The 24724-nt window shown below is 39.9% G+C and overlaps 1 protein-coding gene across 2 annotated transcripts in view; it reads right to left on the reverse strand.

Annotated features, from left to right (window-relative positions):
* Positions 1-3285: 3285 nt before the first annotated feature.
* The window catches only part of Fam149a (family with sequence similarity 149 member A), a 41471-nt gene continuing 20032 nt past the window's right edge, over positions 3286-24724 (reverse strand). For both annotated transcript variants that reach the window (XM_042701589.1, XM_042701595.1), the window contains exons 2-14: positions 21250-21360; positions 20491-20626; positions 19142-19284; positions 17681-17806; positions 16642-16812; positions 14888-15078; positions 13739-13893; positions 10535-10638; positions 9844-10053; positions 6808-6928; positions 5535-5663; positions 5364-5442; positions 3286-3543 (exon numbers count right to left, since the gene is read on the reverse strand). In XM_042701589.1, the coding sequence (XP_042557523.1) occupies positions 3470-3543; positions 5364-5442; positions 5535-5663; positions 6808-6928; positions 9844-10053; positions 10535-10638; positions 13739-13893; positions 14888-15078; positions 16642-16812; positions 17681-17806; positions 19142-19284; positions 20491-20626; positions 21250-21360 (1750 nt within the window). In that variant the 3' untranslated portion in view covers positions 3286-3469. The remainder of the gene's footprint in view (positions 3544-5363; positions 5443-5534; positions 5664-6807; positions 6929-9843; positions 10054-10534; positions 10639-13738; positions 13894-14887; positions 15079-16641; positions 16813-17680; positions 17807-19141; positions 19285-20490; positions 20627-21249; positions 21361-24724) is intronic.

The following is a 24724-nucleotide window of genomic DNA, read 5'->3' on the forward strand; positions in this document are numbered from 1 at the left end:
TATATTAAGAATGCAAAACCCAGCACCAATGGCTTATTCCTGTAATCCTACTGCTCAGGAGGCTGAGATCTTAGGATCACAGTTCAAAGCCAGCCCAGGCAGGAAAGTCCATGAGACCCTTATCTCTAATTAATCACCAGAAAATGGGAAGTGGCACCTTGAGCTGAAGAGCTAAGGAAAAGATGCTTTTACAATGCAATACATTTTGGGAAACTCTTTAAACACTTTTGTATTTTATTAAAATTAAAATTAAAAAATCAAATATCGTGAAGAATCACCTGTAGTTATAAGAAAGCAATAATAAAAATTTATGTGATTTATGATATTTAAAATGTACCTATCAATTGGTATAGGAAGTCCATTCTAGTTCAAAATAATATGAATGCAGACACTTGTATTTATTCAATTTATAAAATTCTTCAGTTTTCTATTATACTTTATATTTTTTGAAATTCATTTTAAATTATTTCACTCCTTCCAGTGGTTTGGGATAAAGAAGCAGCTATTTTAATAAATGTAGTCACTAACCCGTACTTGGAAATAGATCTCAAATCCAATTAAATTTGCCTTTTATCACAGAAATGGTAAGACAATACCCATTTATCAAAGTAGACTACAAGACAAACATTACCCTAAAAACTTTTTAGATTAAAAACTACCATTCTTGATACAAGCATTATTTGCTGACTTCTAAACTTCATTTAACCTATAAATAAGTTGTTTTGTTTTGTTTTTGTTTGCCAGTTGTGGGGCCTGAACTCTGGGCCTGGGCACTGTCCCTCAGCAATTCAGCACAAGGCTAGAGCTCTACCACTTGAGCCACAGCATCACTTCTGGCTTTTTCTGCTTATGTGGTGCTGAGGAATCAAACCCAGGGTCTTGTGCATGCAAGGCAAGCATTCTACCACATATAAAAATAAATAAAATAAAAATAAATTTTATAAGAAGACCCTGTTTAGAATGAAGAAGAGCCCCAAATCCTCTGTAATCTCTAATAGTACTTTATCTTCCAATCACAATTTTGAAGGAGAAATTTCAAAATCGTGCCTGGTTCTATTTTTAATATGATTTTACTAATATTTAAATAATATGTTCTCATTTTTAACCCTCTCATATCAAGCAATGTAAAGCTACCATCAGATAGATTTAGTGTTTCTCTAAAAACAACAAAGTAATTTGTCATGGACACGTGACCTAATTGTTCATTTACATAGACCACGTTCTGTCTTCTTTTAAGAAGTTTGAGATGAATGGGAGAGTCATTACATGGTACCAAGAAACTGATATAAAGCACCTAAACAGTTGTGAGTGAAGAGAGTGGACAGGTGTAGTAGCAGATTTAATGACAAGCCAGATAGAAACTCACCTGTGACCTTTGGCGCATGGATCCAGAGCACTCACTTATCTACAAGTTCTTCTGGCTGGACAATTGCTTGATTAAGACTAATGTGTTCTTTTAAAAGTTTTCATTGGTTGTGTTGTGGAGTAATTGAGCAAATGGTCCTAATGCCCTAGTCTGCTTGATGTGGGGAACTAAGCATTACCACTATTCTCCAGAGCTAGGACATGGAGTTCCCTAGACTGGTGATTCTCCTTATCTATTTCAGCACTGCAGATGGTGGGGTAAATAACATAAGGACATACAATCTTTCATAAGAGCGTGCAGGCCATTTCAACTTCGTCATTTCATGATAAAATATAACAACACTAATTCTAATCTCCTCATACATTAAAACTTTCAAACATCTCTAAGCAAATAGACAATGATCTTCATTCTTTTCAGCCAGAAATATTTGTGAAAGTAGTTTATTAGACATTTAGATAATACATATTTCTATCTATATCTATCAAGTTTTGTTTTGGAGTCAGGAAAATTAGATTTATAAGGGAATTATCTGTTAGGAAAAAAGGAATTAGACTGATTGAGATGTAAGAATATGTAAACAACTCTAAAGATTTAAACTGCTGTAAAGGTATCTCCTTAACTAATATTTCTCTTTACATTCTCCACTCCCCTTTCTATAGCAATGTCAGATGTGACTCATGTTCTAAAGAAAATAAAGCAGAGGGCTGGGAATGTGACTCAGTGGTAGAGTGCTTCCCAAGAATGTATGAAGCCCCAGGTTGAATTCCTTAGTACCACATAAACAGAAACAGCCAGAGGTGGTGCTGTGATTCAAGTGGTAGAGTGCTAGCCTTGAGTAAAAAGAAGCTCAGGAACAGTGCCCAGCCCCTAAGTTCAAGCCCCAGGCCAAGAAAGAAAGAAAGCAAGGAAGGAAGGAAGGAAGGAAGGAAGGAAGGAAGGAAGGAAGGTAGGAAGGAAGGAAGAAAGAAAGAAAGGAAGGAAGAAAGGAAGGAAGGAAGGGAGAAGAGCAGAGCAAGAGGACAGAGGTTAAGGGATCAGAGGAGTCATCTGAGCAAAGGTCAGGAAAAACAGAGGGTGCAGGTGTCAGAGATATCATCTGAACATTGGTCAGGAAGCGAGGCTGGAAAGAGGGGGAAGAGGATGCTGAAAGTAAACCCTCTAGTAGGTGGACATTGCACCTGACATAACAAACAGGCAACTATGTGCCCCAGATTTTAATTATGTTTATATTCAGTTTTAAGTATCAACAAATGTGGCATGTTTTTGAAATGGACTGTCTGACTTTGACAATGAAAGCTACTTGTGTTTTCACACAATAGTAGCTCCCAATTAGCCACTGACTTTCCTCACAGAGGTTCAGGGGTGCTTTGACACAAAGGTATAAGAAACTCAGCACAGGGCTGGGATGGTGGCTCAGTGGTAGAGCACTTGCTTTGCATGCATGAGGCCCTGGGTTCGATTCCTCAGCACCACATAAGCAAAAAGAAAAAACTGGAAGTGGTGCTGTGACTCAACTAGTAGAGCACTAGCCTTGAGGTGAAGAGCTGAGGGACAGCGCCCAGGCCTAGAGTTCAGGCCCCATGACCGGACCCCCCCAAAAAAAACAAAAAAGAAACTCAGCACAATGATTAAAACAAACAGCATCTCTTTCAAATGGACAGATTGTCTCAAATATGACTTTACTATTTTTTAAAGAAGTATATCTGCTTGTGATCTGTGTTTTGATGAATTAGAGAATAGGAACCAAAAAGAATTTAAATCAAGGTACAAAATTACAAAGTGGCTATTCTTATTTAACATGCCTATATTTTTTAGCCTGCAAATGAATGATCATATAAATTTGCTGATGATCAAATGAGAGGACTTAAAGATATTCTAGAGTATTCTGAACAAAGTCTGAAGAACCTACCAGAAAAGAGTAGTCATTTCAACTTTTATTCTCTGTACAATGAAAACATTATGTCAACGTATTGGTTTACATTTCTCTCAGCAAGTCTCACATGTCAGAATGTAAGACAAGCAGATTAATAGATATATAGTATAATACTTGTGGTTTGGGTTTTTGAAGGCCCCAGTAAGTCCATAACTCTGGGGCACACAGTTTCAAGATGCCACTTGGAACCTCTTCCTTGAAGTCAAAGTTGTCCTCTGAAAAGATTTAGGCATATATTGTGAACCTAAAACATAAACCAAAAAGGAATTCTCACAGATGGTAGAAGTTCAACATCTCAAGAGGATCGTTTTAGACATCCTATGTAGATTAAACCTTGTTTTTAATACAATAAATAAATAGTTTATCATATACAAAACAAAAACAAAAACCTGGTCAGGTAGAGATGGCTCACCCCTAGAAACCCTACTCTGGAGGCTGAGATCTGAAGATCGTGCTTTGAAGCCAGGCTGGGCAGAAAAGTCTGTGAGCTGTGGCTCAAATGGTAGAGTGCTAGCCTTGAGCAAAATAAAAGCTCAGGTACAGCCATCCAGGCTCTGAGTTCAAGCCCCAGGACACACACACACACACACACACACACACACACACACACACACACACACACACACACACACACCTTTATTGTCCTGAGAAAAAAGGATGACCTCTCTGAGAAGCTACAGTTCTGGGATGCTTTCTTCCATAAATGCAAATTTGCAAGAGATTGTTCCTGTATAGACCTTGGTTTGGGTTGTTCCCTATGTCCCAGGAAGTTGAATAAGGAGTAGGAGCTATAACCTCCTTATCTATCTCTAGTCCAACTTCACAGGGAGAGCAGAATGTCCTCTGCTGTAAAAATTCCTACCTGCTATTGAGGATAGCCACCTTCCCATCTTCAGGGATTTTTAAAAAATGTTTCCTATCAAAGAATAAATGTGGTCATGTATCTATTTTTTAAATATATATATATATTTATTTAATTGTAAGGATACTGTAAGAGGTGTTACAGTTTCATGTATCTTTTCATCAGACCAAAAAGAATATAAACCCTCAGAAATATTGTCTATAGCACTTTCATAGACTTGAAAAGACTGCTAGCCACCAATAATTAAAATTATCTCAAGGTCATTGAGACAAGGATACATTGGGCTGAAGGTATATGCTCAGTGGTAGAACGCTAGCCTAGCATGTGCAAAGTGTCTCAGCTCAATTCCCAGAACCAGGGAACAGTACTGACTCAGTATTTGGTGAAAGCCTAACGACTAAGTATACAGTCTAGTTCTCTATCTTTATCCCAAATTGTGTGTCCCAACAACCTATTCAACATCTCTACTTAACATGTGGTAGTCAGGATCTCTAACATGCAAACACACAGCAGCCTGGAGCTATTACCATAGGAGAATTTTTATTTATTTATTTATGTATTTATTTTGTTGGTTATGGGACTTGAAATCTGGATGGGAATGCTGTCCCTCAGCTCTTCAGCTCAAGGCTAGCACTCTACCACTTGAGCCACTTCCGGTTTTCTGAGTGATTTATTGAAGATAGAGTCTCATGGCCTTTCTGGCTTTGAACTGCAATCCTCAGATCTCAGCCTCCTAAGTAGCTAGGATTACAGGCATGAGCCTCTGGCACCTGGCTTAGGAGAAATTTTTTTTAAGGCTAAAAAATATCTGCCAGGCTGGCTGAAAGTGGTACAGCCTATAGTTCCAGATACTCAGGTGGTGGAAGGAGGAAAACTGTGGTATGCTGACATGGGGAAAAGATCAAGATTGTATCTAAAAAACAAACCGAAGGAAAATGCATTGAGGGTATGCTTCTATATCTTTCTGCATGGTCTAGTCAGAAGTTTTAAACTAGATAATCTGTACTATCACGTTCTAAAATATGAAATGTCACAAATTATAACACTGATTTTATTGAGAGGGCGAGATTCTCACAATGTAACACAGGTAAGCTAGCTTTGAACTCACCATCCTCCTAACTCAGCCTCCAAGTACTGAGGTTACAGACATGCACTATCATTCCCAGCTTACTACATTCTCTTCATAAGTGGGAAAAGCTAACCTGTTAAAAGACTTTGCCCGGTCCATGTGTGACCAGTAAACTCCATGGGTGTCAACGAACCTTTCCGAGGTGTATCTGACTGTAAAGAGAAAAATAAAATGAGGGACAAGCTTGACTTTTTGGGGGAAATATTTAAAAAAAAAAAAAGAAAAATCAAATGGAGAATTCTACCCGGAATGTATGAGTTGTGCTGGGCCTTGAACGCTGTTCCAAGGTAATGGTTCTTTCTCGAAGAGGTGAGCGCTCTGTGCTGTCAGGCAGTGCACTCAGTACACGGTTTTGTGGGTGCTTTCCTCTGTACTAAAAGGGGGGACAACACACTCTTGCTTTAAAAAAATGTATACAGTCTTTAGGCAAAACATACTATATATGCTGCAAGTGTTCACCCACTTAATACTCACTGACTTCGGAGCTTTTATTTAGATATCACCAAGTATTAAGTCTACTAAGGAAACTATGCTTACATATGCTTTAAGTATGTAATTCTTAACCCTATGAATGCCAGTGCAGTAGTAGGTAAGCAGAGATCAAAATCCTTAACTATGTAAAATTCTTGATATTAAATTCTAATAGACACGCAATTCTGAACTTGGAAAGCATCAGGTTTGTTAATGTGACGTTGGCCTTCTCTTATTGGCTCAGTACTAGAGTTTTCCTCTTGCCCTCTGAGAACAGGTTCTACTGCTGTGTTTGAGCCCATGCAAGAAAACACCTTAGCTTGATTCTTTTTTTCTCTTTTAACTCAGGGAGGAGCTTCTGGGCTTCATACAAAAGTCACAAGTGAACTGAGAGGCCACTGTCAGGCTGGCAGAAGGCTGGTGATCCATATGCAGGTGGTCTACTTTCCCACATCTATTTCCACTGCTAGGGGAAAAGGACCGTGTGTGTGAAGATATTTCACACTGAAATAAACATGGCAAAGGTTAGCTGTGGGAACTCCTAAAAAAAAGAAGACAGTAATCACTTACTGAGCTCTTATTTATATTTAGCTTTATTAGAAATTTATGAGTCTCTCTAATCCTTATAATAATTCCTTGAGATAGAAACCATTTTACCTTTGAAGAGATAGGGGCATTGAGTTCAGATACAGTTAAGTAATCTCTACCAAGCCATACTGTCTGACAGGCAGGATCCAGAGAGATCTGCTGTTTCTAGACCTAAAGCTTCATGTCTTCCTCTTGACACCTGGTCTTTCTGATTTAGTCAGTACAAGACAATTTCACTTCACAAAAGGATGAATTGAGTCCTCACATACTACATAAATCCTCATGTGCTTTCTGTAAATGTTCATAAACTCTTTGGGAACCTATATAAAAATATACTGAATACAACTATTCAGCTTATGTACTGACTTCTCTTGGAAATGCCAATAACGTTTTGTGTTGTGTTGTTTCTTCCCAACCAACTATCTAAATGGTTACATTTATAATGAAATCTGTCTTACGGAAACAAAGCGAGATCCAGAAACTGCTGTGTTCTGTTCCCCAACTTCTGAGCCTATTGGGGGTAATCTATTCCGGGAAGCTTGAACTGCTGGGGAAGACAGGTGATCTAGGCCAGTCTGCCTGTAAATACAACAACAAGTCACTGAACATACACACAGAGAGAGTAAGACACACACAACTATGAGGCTGCCCGTTTGTGCTACTATCAGTTTGCCTTCCTAAAGCAACACTCATAGAGACCAAGGAAGTATGGGAAGATAAATATGCATCAGGAAACCCCAGCCCCAGTTACACTGACCTAGTTTAACTATGACTGTCAATCTGGACTCACTGAGTACACAACTACTCTGGGAAATAAACAGAGCACAGAGGATTTAAAGATCTAGCTACTCCTCTTAAAAACCAGAGAATTATTACAAATAACATGACCATGAAACAAATGATGACACATTGGTCTACACAGAGAGAAGACAAGATATAAAGAAATGTACAGTTGGAGGGTCTGTGTTTATTTGGATAAGAAATAGAGGTGGTTTGTGATAAAAGTGTGATTCAGAAGTCGACGTTGGAGGGGAGGAAGAAGAAAGTTCATAGAATGGTGATCACTTGAAATCGGAGTGAAGAAGGTGTAGGAGCTGGCCACACTGAGAATAAAAGGAAGGAGAAATGTCTTGTTTTGTTGTTTTGTAAGTGGTGGGGCTTGAACTCAGGGCCTGGGCACTGTCCCTGAGCTTTTTCACTCAATTGCTCTAGAACTTTGAGCCACATCTCCACTTCTAGTTTTCTGGTGGTTAATTGAATATAAGAATCTCACAGACTTTCCTGCCTGGGCTGGCTTCAAATTGTGATCCTCAGATCTCAGCCTCCTGAGTAGCTAGGATTACAGATATAAGCCATTAGAATCCAGCTGAGAATTTTTTTTTTAATTAACAGAGAAGGGCTGGGAAGGTGGCTCAGTAGTAGAATGCTTGCCTTGCATGCATGAGTCCCTGGGTTCAATTCCTCAGCACCACAAAAGCAGAAAAGGCCAGAAGTGGTGCTGTGGCTCAAGTGACAGAGCTCTAGCCTTGAGCTGAAGAGCTCAGGGACAGCACCCAGGCCCAGAGTTCAGGCCCATGACCAACAAAATTAAAGTAAAATAAAATATTTTTTTTTTAAAAATTAACAGAGAAGATACCATACAATTGGAAATGTCAATCCTGAAATTATCAAACACTGGCCTAAGAAAAGCTGAAAATGATACTAGGAATGCATTAAAAAAAAACCCAGTGACTGAGAGTGATTGTTGAAAATTGCTTAGTCCTCCAATTCCTGCAGTGATCTGCAGAGCAGCCCCTCTGCAGGCAACTCTCTTGCAGGTGAAATCCTGTAACAATGGCCCAGGGGGTAGACTCCAAGGCCAGTGGGCTGGGTAGGTGTCCCCAGCTCAGCCTTCTTGTGTGAAGATCTTTAGCATGTTATTCAGCTTCTCTCAGAAGTTAGACTTGGGGTAACTTAGAATATTTGGGAAAGTTAGGTACAGGCTTTTCCTATTTGCTCCCCTATAGAAAGCTAGTGCCACAGATAGACTATCTGTACATGTAGTAGTGCTTTATCTATGGGTTAATTTTGAGCCTCCTTTTGTAGAGCCATGACACAGTTACCATACATAACTATATCTTATTCTCTTTCCTTACCTTGATTCTGGTGCAGCTTTAATGTCCCACTTGTCCACAGACACTGGAATTGGACTTAGGGTTTTGCTCATAGTAGGTAAGTGGCTCTAACACTGAACTACACCTCCCTTGTCTTTCAATTATTATTGAGATAATAATACACACATATACATACCCCAGTAATAAAGGTCTGTGGTTAGAATAAGATTATAAATGTGATCCATCTACCTAGTGTTGGCAACAAAGAAAACAATTACTAAACCCCAGACGTCACCATGAACATAAATATAGCTTGACAATATGTTGTCTGAGTAGTCCTTCAGAATTCTGGGACAAAGTGAGAGACTATTGGCTTTTTACTTAGGTAAGGATCTTGATGTTAATTACTGAGATCAAAGCTGATGCTTCTTTCTTCTCCCCTTCTCCTTCTCTTCCTCCTCCTCCTCTCCCACTTCCTCCTCTTCCTCTTTTGCTTCTTCCTCCTCCTCCTTCCCCTTTTCCTTTATCCTCCTTCTTCAGGATAGTATTACTATATTCCTCAGACTGACATCAGATTTAGAATTCTTCTACCTTAGCTCATGAATTCTGGAATTACAGTACACAGTGCCACATCTATACAGAACGATCACATTTAGCCTCAAAACTATCTCTCAAACTCCCACATAAGTGAAACACTTCCTCAAAATCAAACAAAACTTAATGGGGGGGAGAGAGAGAGAGAGAGAGAGAGAGAGAGAGAGAGAGAGAGAGATTATTGCCTGCCTTATTGGCCAGTTGATTCAAAACCCCTGGTCTTAAACTATCCTTCTGTCTTGGTCTCCCTCCAGAGTTATAAGTGCATTCTAGGGTGCTCCATCTTACATACCTTTTATTTTTAAGTATGTTATATGTGGCTTATTGATAGAAATACTTTCTGAGCAATGTATCATTATGAATTCTGTCATCCTGTGAATATAACAGGATGTACCAGTGCAAACACAGCTACAAACATAGCTTTAAAGTCACTAGGCAATATCAACCGATGGCCTACCACCATATAATTGGTGTGTAGTTGACTGAAACGTTATTGTGCTCATTTCTACATCTTAGGGATATTTTAAGCGCACTAATGATTAGTTTTACAGATGTGGCTACTGAATTCACCCAATATCAGCCCACTCCACTTAAATACACTTAGCTGCCTGAACTGCAATTTAGTATATACCTACATATACCACTCAGACAAAATTAGTGGTAAATACTCAAGTACATGAAGTTATTAAAAGAGCTTCTAGCTAAAATATGATAGAGGAACCTGTGTCCAGGCTAAGCCATCAATCCCAATTGACATGTGTCTGTCCTTTGTGATCCTTTATTGACTATGAAAGAAACAAGACTCACAGTTTGGTTCCTCTGAGAATCTCATCGCTGTACACATTGGGAGTTTTTAGTCTCTGTGATTCTGAAGGCAAAGAAGGCAGCCTCCTGTGCACTGCTGTTTTCTTGCCCGAAGTCTGTAAACCACGAGTATCTGAGATTCGTCCCAGGCAGGCCCGGGTATAGGAAAGAGCACTGGCTCCCACACCAGATAATCTGTCCTCTTGTTCATTCCTAGGAGAGGGGAATCCAATTCATCACTTAGCTATAAATGTCTTGAGATCAGAGAACACAACAATGTCTGCGTTCCTCTCAGTACTGCCTACACCAATGTCAGCACACAAAATACATTCCCTTGAGCATCCATTGAGAACGCTCAGACCACCTCCATTTCCACTGCTAGGTCAATGAAGAATCAATGACAGAAGAAAAGACCTAAATTCCTCATTGCCTGTAGAATAAAGCCTAAGAGACGAAGAATTTACAGCTACTTTCCCTCATCCTCATCCTGCCCAACCTTACTTGCAGCAGGAGTTATTTTGTGGTAGATGTGAGACAAACTGTTTCTGTCCTCACATGCCGCCTTCTGCATTTGCCCCTGCAGTTCACTCAGAGAGTGGAACTAAATGGGATTCTCGCTGTCTCATCCCCCTAAGACCTTCAGTGTTCAGGAGTTGTGTGGATAGGGAAGTGCCGGCTTATCCCTGAGACATACTGTGTTCTGTCTGTGGAGTAGGAAGGCCTTTGCTGGAGCGGTTTGGCTTGAATTGTCATCACACCATTCAAATCACTGTAGAAATTGTTGGAGAAGCGATGGATCTGAGAAAAGTGAAAAGAAGCTAAAATTTAAAACATGTCCAGTGCCATCACAAGGTCAGTCAGAACTTAACAGGGAGCAAATAGCCTGATGTAGGTAAACTCAGGAAAGGGAGTATGCTTTATAATAATTTTCCTAATGTTTTTTACTCCTCTTAAACTGAGTAGGACATACCATGTCAAACATATCAGAAGAGTTTAAAGAGACCAAAGATCCAACAAGTAGATGGCAGCTCCAAACTTTTCTATCATTGGAAAAAGCAAACAGTGATGGTTAAAAACCTTGATACTTATGTAACTGTAACCCCTCTGTATAGTATTTTTACAATAAAAAATATATATACAAAAAAAACCCTTTATACTGCCTGGGTACTGGTGGCTCATGCCTGTAATCCTAGCTACTCGGGAGGCTGGGATCTGAGGATCACAGTTCAAAGCCAGCCCAGGCAGAAAAGTCCCTGGGAGACTCCTATCTCCAATTAACCACTCAAAAACAGTAAGTGACACTGTGGCTCAACATAGTAGAGGGCTAGTCTTGAGCAAAAGAGCTCAAGGATAGCACTCAGGCCTTGGGTTCAAGCCCCACAGCTGACAAAAAAAAATCCTTTACACTAGAAGTCTAGCAAGTGCCATTTTCCCCACTCAGTGTGTTCAGGCCTGCATCCTTCCCTCCTACAAAGATTTTTTACTCATTTATTATTATGCCTCATACATAGGTGAACTTCTTTCCTTTTTCAGGGTTAGCAAATCTAACCTATCATGCAGAGCTTAGTTTATGATTACTTCGTGAAAGGGATGATATTTTTTCCTCTGAACCCCTTAGAACTTAACATATCTAGTTGTAAAATATGGTATGATGTATAGCATTAATCAGCATTTGATTATAACAAAAACTAACACTGTACTAAATGTCTTACATTCTCTAATTCTCACAGCTTCCTATCATCCATAGGTAACTGAATGGAGGTTTTTGCTTTTTGTTGTCTTGCACTTGAACTGGGGCTTGAACTCTGTTGCCTCTGAGTTTTTTCACTTTAGGCAAGCACTCTATGACCTGAGCTACAGCTGTGCTTCTGGCTTTCTGGTGGCTAAGTGTAGGTAAGACTCTCACAGATTTTCTGCTTGGGGTTGACTTTGAACTGTGATCCTCAGATCTCACCCTCCTGGGTAGGTAAGATTTAGACATGAGCCACCTGCACAAGGTGAAATCAAAGATTTTAGAAAAAAAAAGGGACTGATTTGAAATCACTAATTAATTGTATCCTAGGTGCAAAGTTCAAACCCTTAGTCATCAATATTATATCTTTGTGGGGGGTGTGGCTTGATCATCTCCAATTAAACTGTAAATAATGTCTAGTGTAGGACCAGGAATCCTATTTGATCTTTCTTCTGCTTCATCCCCAATAAGATAGGCCATGTAAAATATGATGCCCTATTTCCATAGGTACCCTGAAGATTTCGCATGAGTCAATCCATCCTTTCTAGCTTAACTTGCTACTAGATCCTTCAGTAAAGACACAATCCTAAGAAAAGGAATTGCATGCCTAATTTATGTCTGGTTTGGTGTTGGGAGCTCTTACATGTACCTGATTTGACGTTTTCAAAACAATCGCATAGACAGCATATTATTGTGCTCACTATACAGATAGGAAGTTTAGAAACGTTGAAATGTGCAAAATAAGCCTCATGACTTCAAAACCCAGTGTTTGCTACTCTGTCTTCAATTTAATCATTGTTCCCTAAACACCTCCATCTTTCTCAGACCCACATTTCTGTCCAGCCTGAAGTGGCTCAACCAGCTTTCCTACTTACAAATCTCTGCCCATCTTTTCATATTTCTGCTCTGATTTCACCTCCACTGTAGATCAGTCCTCACTGTCCAATCAGGATGAACCATTCTTGCCTTGATTCTTCCACGATGCTTTGTTTTACAATACAGAATGTGTTGCATCTGACCTTCTGCTATAAATTTTGTTTTACTAGGTCAGACACAGTGTTTCATTCATCTATACATCTCCAAACTATATTGAATATGGTACATTTCATATTAGCAATAACTATTCAGTGAATCCAATGCATATGAATTGATTATTTTTGTCACTTTGGTGGAAAGACAGGAGGCCATTCGTAACTTCACAAGTAGCTAGAAATTTAGAGAAAGTGTTTTATTTGCTCTCACAAAATATAATAGTCCCATGTATCAAAGCAGTGTCTAAGTGTTCATTAAGAATGTATGGTATACATATGTGCACATCTGAGAAAAGCTGGGAAGAAGGCACAGAGTCAGAAGGAAGCAGGTGAAAAAATACAGCAGAGAGGCCCATCAGCTGCACTGGACATTGATGAAAGTGAACTAAGCAACTCAAGGGCAGCAGTGGGAGGGAGGGAATGAGAGGGAAAGAGGGAACAGCTGACACTAAGCAGAAGGAAAGAAATGTACATCTCACCATTTGGGAAGAAATAGTTGTATTGTCAACGCTTATAGAATTCACAAACTTTATAGACCATGATAATGACAATTTGCCTTGTGAAGGCTAAATGTGCTTGTGACTTTAAGTATCACTATCCCACAATACTGTGAAATTTGTGAAATTTATGTAATGACTTAATCTCAATAAAAATTATTAAAACATTAAAAAATAAAAGAATGTAGTGATTGTGTGTGAAGGGAGACTGTTTAAGAGGACCAATAAGAGTGATGGGGTAAATATGATCAAAGTACAAATATATATATATATATATATGCAAATAGCGTAAAATAACTTACTAAAACTGTACAGAAAAATCACAATGAATTTTTTTGTACAACTAATAAAGAATAGGACAGCAGGGGAGGAGAAAAGAGAACATGGTAATTCTATCGACCATCGCAAAGTCACTATATAAGCTAAAATAATTATATTTTAAGTTTAACTATCACATCTTATATAGCATATGAAATTACATTATGTGGCATAAAGTAAGTCAAAATATGACATTTTAACTGATTGAAGAACACCCAAATATCTTGATTTAAGGGAACTGAATCGAATAGCATTCTTTACCACTTGAGAAGAGAGATATAAAAGTCAAAGGCAGGAGAGGTGGGTGGATATTGGGGTACCTGAGGAGGATGGAGATGAGAGGCTAGTGACATGCCACGAGTTTCAGAACTTCTAGACGGGGGGACGCTGGCCACCTCAGTGCTGACCCGGGAGATATACACATTGGAAGCTCTGTTCTCAGCTACTTTCAGTTTTTCGTTCTGCTTTTTTCCTTCTGTGTCAGCAAAAAAATTGTTGAGCAACATCAGATTGCCTAAAGTGACACTTACCAAAGATGAAATTTGTCCTTGATTGTTCCTCAGTCATCACAGGTTCCCAGGTGGCCTCTAATTAAAGAGTTCTACAGTCGAGAACCAAGTAGTTATCCTCCCTCCCCACCTCCCCAGGATTGTCAATTCATGGGGATGCTCAGTGACCAATAGACAAACAGGGAACAGAGCAAGGACTGACTTTACACAGCAGAGATTCTCTTCATTTTATGACAGTCCAACCAATCCCTTTGACTGGACAAACAACAGTATTCAAATCCACATGATTATTATTGCCAATTCTATCAACTGCTACATCAAATTAGTCATTAATGCCCCACATCAGTATTTCTAATGCTCGATGTGAGAGCATTTCATATTTTGAAGATAATTGAAGCAATCATTAAATTAGTTATATTTATATTTTCTTCATAAGAAATGCCATGTGATTAAAAAAGTAACATCTAATTATTAGAATTAGTCAACTAGGTTGTTTTAATCACAATTAAAACTGTCTTCTACTTTCTTTATGTGTATTTGTTTTTTGTTGTTTTTATAGAATGCATGTGTATTATTTTGAGAACACCAAAACAAGAATGTCCTTTTTGAAAAAAAAAAATGTTTAAAAATCACCCATAAATAAAAGTAGAAGCGAGGTGCTGGTGACACGCTCCTGTAATCTAGCTACGCATGAGGCTAAGATTGAGAATTATGGTTCAAAGGCAGCCCAGGCAGATAAGTCCATGAGACTTTTTTTCTCCCATACCACCCAAAAAAACTAGAAATGGAATGTGGCTTCTTTGGTAAGCAAAAAAAGCTCAGAGATAGTGACCAGGCCCTGAGATCAAATCCTATGATCAACAAAAATGAATAATATAAAATAAAGGCAGAAAGCCCACTTTTCAAACCAATAATGCCCTTTTTGTTCTTTTTAGTAAGCTAAATTTAACAGGTAAGTACCTGTGACCGTAGCTTCCCAAGTTTTTCGAATCAGCTCTTGGAGTATTTCTACCACATTTTTCCAGACATGATCAAACACTTCTGCTGCCACGGCATCTTTGATACAGTCATGCGGAGACACAGGAGGAAGCCCGTGTTTATTCCACTTTCTGCCATGATGAACTGATGTTTGTCCCAGCTGTTCGTCACCACTGAAGATGAAAACCCATTTTAATGATTAAAATATTCATGGTTAAAGTTAAAATAAATCTACCTACAATGATCTACCTATCCATCCATCTATCTATCATCTATCTACCTGTCTATTTCATCTGTCTTGCAAGCATCTACATATTTATTTTTATTAATATACACAACACACTTTTAACACAGCAGCACATGGTTGTTTTAAATATATAAGTTGTTATTTATTAATTATGCCTCAATAAACCTAGGAGAGAAAGCACAATAAACAAAGCAACCCTTAGCTTCATTTACAAAGCAATTCTTAGCTTCATTGATCTGTTCTATTTTTCTTTTTCTAGTCTTTAACTAGAGACTCTAATCTCCATGATTCCTTTATTAACTTTGGGCTTAGTTTATTGTTATGAATTTCATTCCATCAAGTATAAGTTTAGTTTACTTATATGAGATCTTGGTTACTTTTTTAATGCAGGTATTTATTTCTACAAACTCTCCTCCTCTTAGGGCTATTGTATCCCTTAAGTTTGTATTTTCATTTACCTTTGTCTTAAGCTCTTCTCCTGCTTTCTTTTTTACCCTGGTTTGGCCCACTATTTCTATAGGAGAACAATGTTTAATTTCTATATATGGATTAACTGTCCAGTTTCCTCCTTCCTAACAATTTCTATTTTTTTGTCATTGTGGTCAGAAAAGATGTTTGATATGAAATCAATCTCCTTATATTTGTTAGGCCTGATTTTAGAACCTGATTACTTTGTATCAATTTTCAATCATGAGATTGTGTGTGTGGGTGGGTGGGTGGGTGTGCATGTGTGTGTGTGTGTGTGTGTATGTGTCAGTCCTGGGGTTTGAACTCAGGGCCTGGACACTGTCCCTAACCTTTTGTGCTCAAGGCTATTGCTCTACCACTTCGAGCTACAGCTCCATTTACAGCTCTTTGGTAAGTCAATTGGAGATAAGAGTCTCAGAAACTTTCCTGCCCAGATTAACTTTGAACTGAGATCCGCAGATCTCAGCCTTGTGAGTAGTTGATATTATAGGCTTGAGCCACAGTACCTGGATTCAGACAAATTTTTACTATACTGTGTTTGTAGGTTTTCATTCATGAATGAAACATGCATTTAGTGCATTTACTGTTCTTTTGATTGGTAAACTGTTAGTGTTAGAGCCTGGAGTCCTAACATGAGTCCTTTTCTGGCCTGTGCTAGATTCCTTCCAGCAATCTAAAACCTTTGAGGGATCTATTACTTTCCAAAGGACAGAAATTGAGGAGCTGGGAAGGTGGCTCAGTGGTAGAGCGCTTGCCTTGCATGCCTGAGGCCCTGGGTTCGATTCCTCAGCACCACATAAGCAAAAAGAAAAAAGCCAGAAGTGGTGCTGTGGCTCAAGTGGTAGAGCGCACCCAGGCCCAGAGTTCAGACCCCATGACCTGGACCCTCCAAAAAAACCAAAGGACAGAAATCATTTAAGTAAGTGAAGAATACACAAAGAATTAATGATCATATAATAAAACAAATGTCAAACAAATAAATGCTATATTATGAAACCAATACCAAATAAATTCAACTTACTTGTCTTTTCCATCAAAGGCAAAATACTCTTCAAACTTCCCATCCTCATTATAAACTTCTTCTTCCAGGGATGGACATGCGTGGAGGTCAGCAATCCCTGTGCCCTCAGGGCCTGGCAGGGCAGAAGGTGGGAAGGCAGCTGGGATTATTTGGCAGCCAGAGATGCACAACCTGTGAGGACAAAACAGAGTCTACATGGGAGTTTGTAGAACAGTGTAATGCTAGATTGATTGTGGTGAACCTTCCAACTCTCCACAGAGTACAGCATCTCAAATGTAAAACCATTCAGTGGCGCATTTGCCAAAACTCATATCCCTTACTAGAGATGTGATATAAATTTTAAGGGCTTCTTAGAGCCTTGGAATATTCTATGTGTCTGTATCTACTCTGCAGTAAGAGAAAAAAAAAAAAGATGTCACCGCATGATTCTGAATATGTATGAAGGCAGAAAGAGATTTATCAAAAATCTGTTAATAATGGTAGGGGATACAAAAAAGCTCTCTTTTCTACTGCATAGGCCATGTTTTCTTTTGAAAATAACTCCATATGCCTGTGAGTATATTCTGTATTTATTGCTCTCTTTCTCTCCTCTATTTCACACACATACCAACATCATCATCATTATCACCACCATCATCACCTAGGATCTAAAAGCATCTTTTTTCTTTTCTTTTCTTACCTTTTATTTTACCTTATTTCATTTTGTCAGTCATAGGGCTTCAACTCTGAGCCTGGGCGCTGTCCCTCAGCATTTCAGCTCAAGGCTAGCACTCTACCACTTGAGCCACAGCGCCACTTCCAGCTTTTTCTGCTTACGTGGTAGTGTGGAATCGAATCCAGGGCCTCATGCATGCAAGGCAAGCACTCTACCACTGAGCCACCTTCCCAGCCCCTAGAAGCATCTTATAAATAAACATGCTCTATACCTGTCTTGTGCTGAGATTGAAATTTGAGTATCTGTTGGAAGCAAGCCTACTGGATGAGGTCAACATGCAAAGGATAATTAAAATAACAGTTAAAATGGCATGGAAAAACTTACTCTCTGACATTGCCACTCTGCTCAGGGGCAGCAGGTAGAGGCCTGTGGTGGGCAGAAGCAGCCTCACTCCTCTGGAAGTGCCGGAAGCCCTCATCGGTTGGAGGTATGAGCTGTCTTCCTAACACCCTGTAAAAGGGAGAAACCACAAAGCTGCTCCTACCTTTGATCAAACAGGGGAACCCTGTCACGTGATGTGATATAAAGAGGAGAGGGCAATCACCTTGTCACTTGCTACCATTTGCGCGTGTGGAAGCATGGTGGTAGCAGAGTGGGCTTTGAGTGGGCAGGGTAGTCTTTCTGACTTTGGACTGGGTCAGAACTCAGTTCTCTGCCTCTCTCAGCTACTGATCATTTGCTTTTCATAGACAAAACAGACTCTTAATGATCTGACCACAGTGATTAATAACTTAGAGCTAATGTACGATGGACGCAGATGCCTAAGGCAAGGCACGCGACAGACATGCTCACTACTGGTAATATCTGAATGTTAATGACTGAAAGCCCATATAGGTATGGCCTTGGCCATCTTTCCTTTCCCCAATTTCCCTTCTTCATTTATATTGTAAAACATATGGTAATGGTGACAGAAATAAGCCTATGTTCCTGACAATTTGCCGGCTACACCATCCCCAGAAAAATACACATCTATAATTAATATCCGATTAGCACATTGTATTCCTTATGGTAGGAGATTATGAAGGATGAGGGGGAAATTTTCTACCGACTTGGTCAAGGCTTTCTGTTTTCTTTTTAGTTTTTGAGATAAGGTCACCCCATGTAGCCCAGAGCCCAGGAAGGAACCAAGCCCATGATCCTCCTGCCCTGTCCTCCCAGGTGCTGGGATTACAGGCATGTGTCACCATGAACATCTATAACGTTTATTTTGTGAGTTATACCATCAAGCTAATCAGAAAACTCATGTTCTAGATCATTCTCCAGAACTGTAATGCAGAAGAACTCCCAAGAACGGAGAGAATGTTTCCCTTTGTGGGTTGGCAGGGTGAAGAAAGCAGTTTTTCTCCCACCCACTCCATACCCTCTATTTTTGATATTATAAATATGAAAGTTGGGCTTCCCCCCAGGAAGCATGGCGAGGAGATGAGAAGTACATCTAATCATTCAGAAAATCAGCACTTGCCCACTCCAGAATCCTTCCTGTGCCCAGGGTCAGATGCCTGACACTCGTGGAGAGAGAATGCGAAGGTAAAAATCACTTCTAATGTTCCAGCGTTCGTTATTCATATCGAGCTTTTCTGAGGATTAGTCAGACTTGTTCCTGACAGATAACAGGGCATTTGAATATTGGCAGGTATTAATGTCTCCCTCTGGCACCAAAACAAATGATGTCACTTATCAGAAAGAACCATGCTCGGCCTACATATTTTGACTCAGCAAATAATTCCAGGAAGGAGCCATCAATAGCAAAGGCATTTCAGAGAATTTCTGGGCACGGCCCCCTACCTCAGATGGAGAGATCTTTCTGCCCACTGGCTGCACTCCGCCAGCAGATTCTGGGTTTGGGGACTCACTTTCCCTTCAAATAACATTTCCTCCACCTCCCAGAACAGCTGCTGCACTTTCTGTGCATTGACTTTGTCAAATTCCTGAAACAGAAATGCAAATTTAGTTATGACAGGAAGCACCAGGCTCTCCAAGTAATGATGCTTATGTTGGAAAAGACAATATACTCATGAGGGTTCAAACAAGGGAAAGAATGTGGGCTTTTCACTCAGATGAACCAATGCAACAGTTTCTCTCTCTCTTACACACACACACACACACACACACACACACACACACACACACACACACACACACACAAATTACAAGGTATTTTTTCTTCTGATGATACCACAGGAAGAGAAATTACTTCTGAACCTAGGGTCACTAAAGTTATTTTAATCAATAAAGCAGAAATAAATTATCCCCAGTTATATGAAGGTTTTAAGAGGAGGCCAGAGGATGGAAAGCAAAGAAAGAGGACAAACAAGGAAGTAGAACTCCCAAGAAGTGTAGTGGAGGCTCTTCCACAGGCAGATGGCACTTTGCCAAACCTACATTCCAGGTTGCACAGGGTCACTGGGGGGTAAGGGGTTGCCACTGGGCGGAGCCTGGAGAGGCAGCTGAGTTCCCAGCAAAGCTGGAGCTGGAACTAAACTACCCAGCTAAGATTCCCACCACCACAAAGATGCAAGGTAGGGTTCCAGGTCATGGGTTCCCTAGGGTTAAAAGATGAAAGTGAAATACTCAGTTCAGAGCATCGGGGAGAAATCCTCCAGTTATGGAGATGTTTCACTGTCCTCAATTTTCCAAAATCATTCTTTTATTTGACTTCTTAATAAGAAATTGCCAGGGTTTTATACTGGGTTTCCAGCCATAGATACTGTACAAGAAATTATATGTAATATTGTCGGGGTTGAGTTGTGGAGTAGGAAAAACAAACCTCCAACAGCTAAGACTCTAGAAAGTCTGAGTCTCTGACAGTATGAGTGATCTTTATGTTTTTCTCTGTATTTTCCTATTTTAACATGTAAATAGTGAGAGATGCATGAGTGTAGGCAATGCTTTTAAAAAGAATGACAAGGTTCTTTGAAGATAAGAAAGCAATTCTTAACCAGATGTGGTGGCACACATCTGTATTCCCAGCACTTAGAAGATGGAGGTAGAAGGATTCTGAGTTCAAAGTCAGCCTGGGCAACAAAGCAAGACTCTATCTAAAAGTAACTACACTAAAATAATAAATAATAAAGAATGCAATTCAGTACACATTGCAAGCACAGGATTATTCCGTGTTCTGAAACATAACATACATCATCTCTCCAGGAATAAACCGAGCTCCTCTCTGTAGACAGACCAGCGGTGGAACTCTGTGTGGAAGACCCCGGCCATGAGTTGTGGGCCTCTGTAGGTGTGCGACTCCCGCTGGAGGAGAATGTGGAGGATTCACTGTGGGTGTGAACACAAGCAACAGAAATAAACTTTACCCTAAGAAATTCCACAGTAAGTCAAGCAAGTGACTGTGTTTCTCAAGGCCTTTATTTTCTACCATTCCTTAATTAGATCTGTGAATTCCACAGGACAATGCATTTTAAAGACCGCTGAAATAGTTTAAATATTAAACAGATACCATGTAGAAATAGCACAGATGTATTTTACCTTTTATACATTTAAAATATATTTGCAATATGTCATTTTTACTGGGTCAAAACTGAAACTGCCCCAGGCTCTAGTGGCTCATACCTGTGATCCTAGCTACTCAGGAGACTGAGTGAGATCTGAGGATCATGGTTCAAAGTCAGCCCAGGAAAGAAAAGTCTGTGAGACTCTTATTCTAACTAACCACCAAAAAACCAGACGTGAAGCTATGTATGGCTCAAAGTGGTACAGTGCTAAGCTTGAGCAAAAATGCTCAGGGTGTTCAATCACCACCACCAACACCACCACCACAACAAAACCCCTGCATTTTACTCTTCAAAGCTCATAGGATCTAATCACGGATTTTGTTTCCTATGCTTATATGGACATTGTTGAATTTTGTCATCAGCAGCGTCTAAGAGGTTAATTCTTACCTGGTGTATTTATCAATGGCTTTCTGCACATTCCTTGTAAAGTTTGCAGGTAAAGAGTCTTTGCTTTCCAAAAGCACACTGGGTTTCCTAGGGCCTTCTGACAGTCCTCTTCTACAGAACAAAATTAAAACATAAAATGTCTTCCTGGAGAAATAATTTGTCTTTACTCATTAAAACCTATACACTCTCATAGCTTTGCAGGGAGGGGGTTGGCATTGGGATTTGAATTCAGGGCCTCATGCTTACTAGGCAAGCCTTCTACTATCTAAGCTTAGTTATTTTCAGACAGAAGGTCTCATGGTTCCGCCAAGGCTGGAATATACTTCGCTTTGCCTTTCCTACCTCTGTGTCAAATGTAGCTGGGAGTATGGATACAAGCTGCCACACCTGACTTGTTAGTTGAGATGGGACTCACTATCATTCCTCCTCCCCCCCCCCCCCCATTGGTTTTGAACTGCAGTCCTCCTAACCTGTAACTCCCAATTACAACATGAGTTACACACCACCCCATCTAATTATTTTTTGGAATGTTTTTTATCATCTTTTGTTGTGGGTGGTGGTGGTGATGGTGGTGGTCGTGGGGCTTCAACTCTGGGCGCTGTCCCTCAGCTCTTTAGCTCAAGGCTAGCACAATGTCACTTCCAGTTTTCTGATGGTTTATTGGAGATAAGAGTCTCACGGAGTTTCCTTCCCTGGGCTGGCTTTGAACCTCGATCCTCAGATCCCTGCCTCCTGAGTAGCTAGGATTACAACAGGCATGAGCCACCAGCACCCAGCTATTTTTATTATCTTTAAGTAGTTGTAGAAAGGATTTGCCATTCACCCAAGCAGTTCATAACTACAGTGCATCTTGATCGATTTTATCCCTTTCAACCTTCTCACCTACTCGTCCCTCCCCACCCCTTCCCTATCTTAATTTTAGGTTATGTATTGAATTTTTTTTGTCTTTTAACAAAGCAATTTATGTGTACAATGCTTCTTGATCTGTGTCACCATTACAACATATTCATCCCCCCTCTCCCCCCCCCTTCCCTTCTATTTCTCAATTCTGTGGTACATACAATGAATTCTTGCCTGCATTCTTTCCCCTTCCTTGCTTCATTCTTCTATCCCTTTCCCCTTGGCCCATACTTATTTTGTAATGCTTTCACAAAGAGTGTAAATTCTTCAAAACAACAAAAGCCTAAGTCAAGGCCCAACAACATTCACTGCTTTCTGTATGAAGTTCCTCCTCTTCCCCTGCCCTATTTCTCCGAACACATGGAACATGAACACATGGAGCCTGGACTTGTCTTTTCTTGGAACAAGGCTGTCAATAGCTAGTTAGAACAGTGCCTCAGGTACCTTTCTATTAACTAGCTAAAGTAACAAGTTTCTCTGACATTAAGAGAAGTAAACCTTGCCCTGAGCAGTTGGCAGGAATTCAGACACAGCCTTACTCCAGGGCATAAGATTGGGCAAGTCAGTCACGCGCTAGATACCAGCTTGTCCCTTGACCAGCTCCCTTGTCCTTGAAAAACCCAACCTACACTGCAGTGTAGAATGAACCCCATATTAATGCTAAATGCAACACGTTCTTTTAAGTCAATATGAAGTCTAACTCTTTTTTCTTTAGCATCATTGTCTGGTGTATATTCTGGGTTTTAAGAGAGTTTTTTGGGGGGGCAGGGGGGGGCGATCAGTTATGGGACTTGAACATAAGGCCTGGAAGCTATCCTGGTGGGGATTTTTTTTGGCCCAAGGCTAGCATTCTATCCCTTTGAACCACAACACCACTTCCGGTTTTCTGGAGGTTAATTGTAGATAAGAGTCTCAGGGACTTTTCTGTGTGCCTGACTTTGAACCACAATACTCAAGTCTCAGCTTCCTGAATAGCAAGGCTTACAGGCATGAGCCACTGGCCCCCAGCTCAAGACAGCTTCAAAACATTAAAAAAAAAAATCAATGTAGGATTAAAACAGAAAAAAAATACTTAAACTTTAAGTAAACTATGAAACTGAACCAAGAAGCAAGTTCCTGTTAATCTTTAAAATGTCCTGGCAATGAACCTCTTAAAGCATTTAATTCCCTCCCGTCAAAATCCTTCCTGGTCCTTAAAAGAAAACTAATGTTTTTGTAGTAGGAACCATATTTTCCTTTCAAATAAAACTTGTGTTGACTTAAGGTAAGGCAATGAAATGGGGAACAGCCTTCAATCTGCCTTACTTCCAACCAGATACCATGATGCTGGCATACATTTAGAAACAGTCTAGTTTTGTCTTGAATCAGGAGTACTTAATGCCTGATTTTCCAAATGGAGTAGCTGAGCAACCGTTCTATTGTAGTGGCTCAAGTGGCTATTCAGGAGAGGGGGAAGTTGGGGTACAGGACCTCAGGGAAAGTGGCAGTATTCCCAGGAATTTCCAAAAAGCAAATGCATTACAACACGATCTCATTCCACATCATTTTCCCAGTATTATCTTCTCCCTTCCTCCCCTCCTCATGTTTTGTGGAACTTCTTGGAACTCATAGACAAATGTAAAACATGTGATCTAAGAGGTTTGAACTATATTTCAATGACCTCCAAGGCCACCAAAAAGACTCGGATGCTGGCTACTGACTTGTTACAGACCAAGAGGTACTAAGGTGGTGAATTCAAAACAGAGCCCATAAAATATATCCTTTGTGTTCTGTTGTAGTATGCTTCTGTTCGTAGGCTTCTCTGTACAATAACCAAGCATGGATCTGCTAGGCAGCATGTTGAACGTCTTTAATCCCCTATAAATACTCAAGTCGTCCACTTCCATACATGGTAAGGAAGTGTGCCAAACCTCCCTGACTTTGCTGTGGCTGGCCTCTAACTGTTCAGCCTCCATGCCTCTGCTGTCCCACTAGCTGGGATTATAGGTGTGCACCACCACTTCAGGCTGGTATTTTCAAACTTGAGCATATTAAAATGTCTGGAAAGGTGATGTTTTGTAATACATAGACGTGACAATTTCTTCCTACATTGCTTAAATTTAAAGATAATAAATCACTTGGAAACACATTTAATTTGGGAGCAGGACATAGGTTCCCATTGGGGAGATTGACACAGACATGTAACTGCACTGTTCTAATTTGTTATGCACCAAAATTAAGGCTGAGTTCCAATCTGCACAAGTGACTGAAATCCAGACGTTCCCCAACCCCCTTTTTTTAAGTAGTACCTTTTTATTTGCACTTTTACAGCATTAAAATTGGTGGGATTTAAATAGAACATATGGAATGAAGGTTGTTCAGCACACTGCTCTTATCTATTCTGTCAGGGAAAAAAAAAAAAAAATCCGTGAGAGATTTGGGTATCTCTCAGTTTTAAAGAATCTACATATTACATTCAACTTGAGAATAAATTAGACCAAAGAATATGGGTTCCTGGAGAGACTAAACTGTGGCAAACATTCAGCCAATGATCTAAGTCTGGTCACGTTTATGTTTATGTTTGCAGGGCTGAGGA

This window comes from Dipodomys spectabilis, unplaced genomic scaffold, assembly GCF_019054845.1.
Source record: "Dipodomys spectabilis isolate Male_0828 unplaced genomic scaffold, ASM1905484v1 ptg000009l, whole genome shotgun sequence".
Lineage (NCBI taxonomy): Eukaryota > Metazoa > Chordata > Mammalia > Rodentia > Heteromyidae > Dipodomys > Dipodomys spectabilis.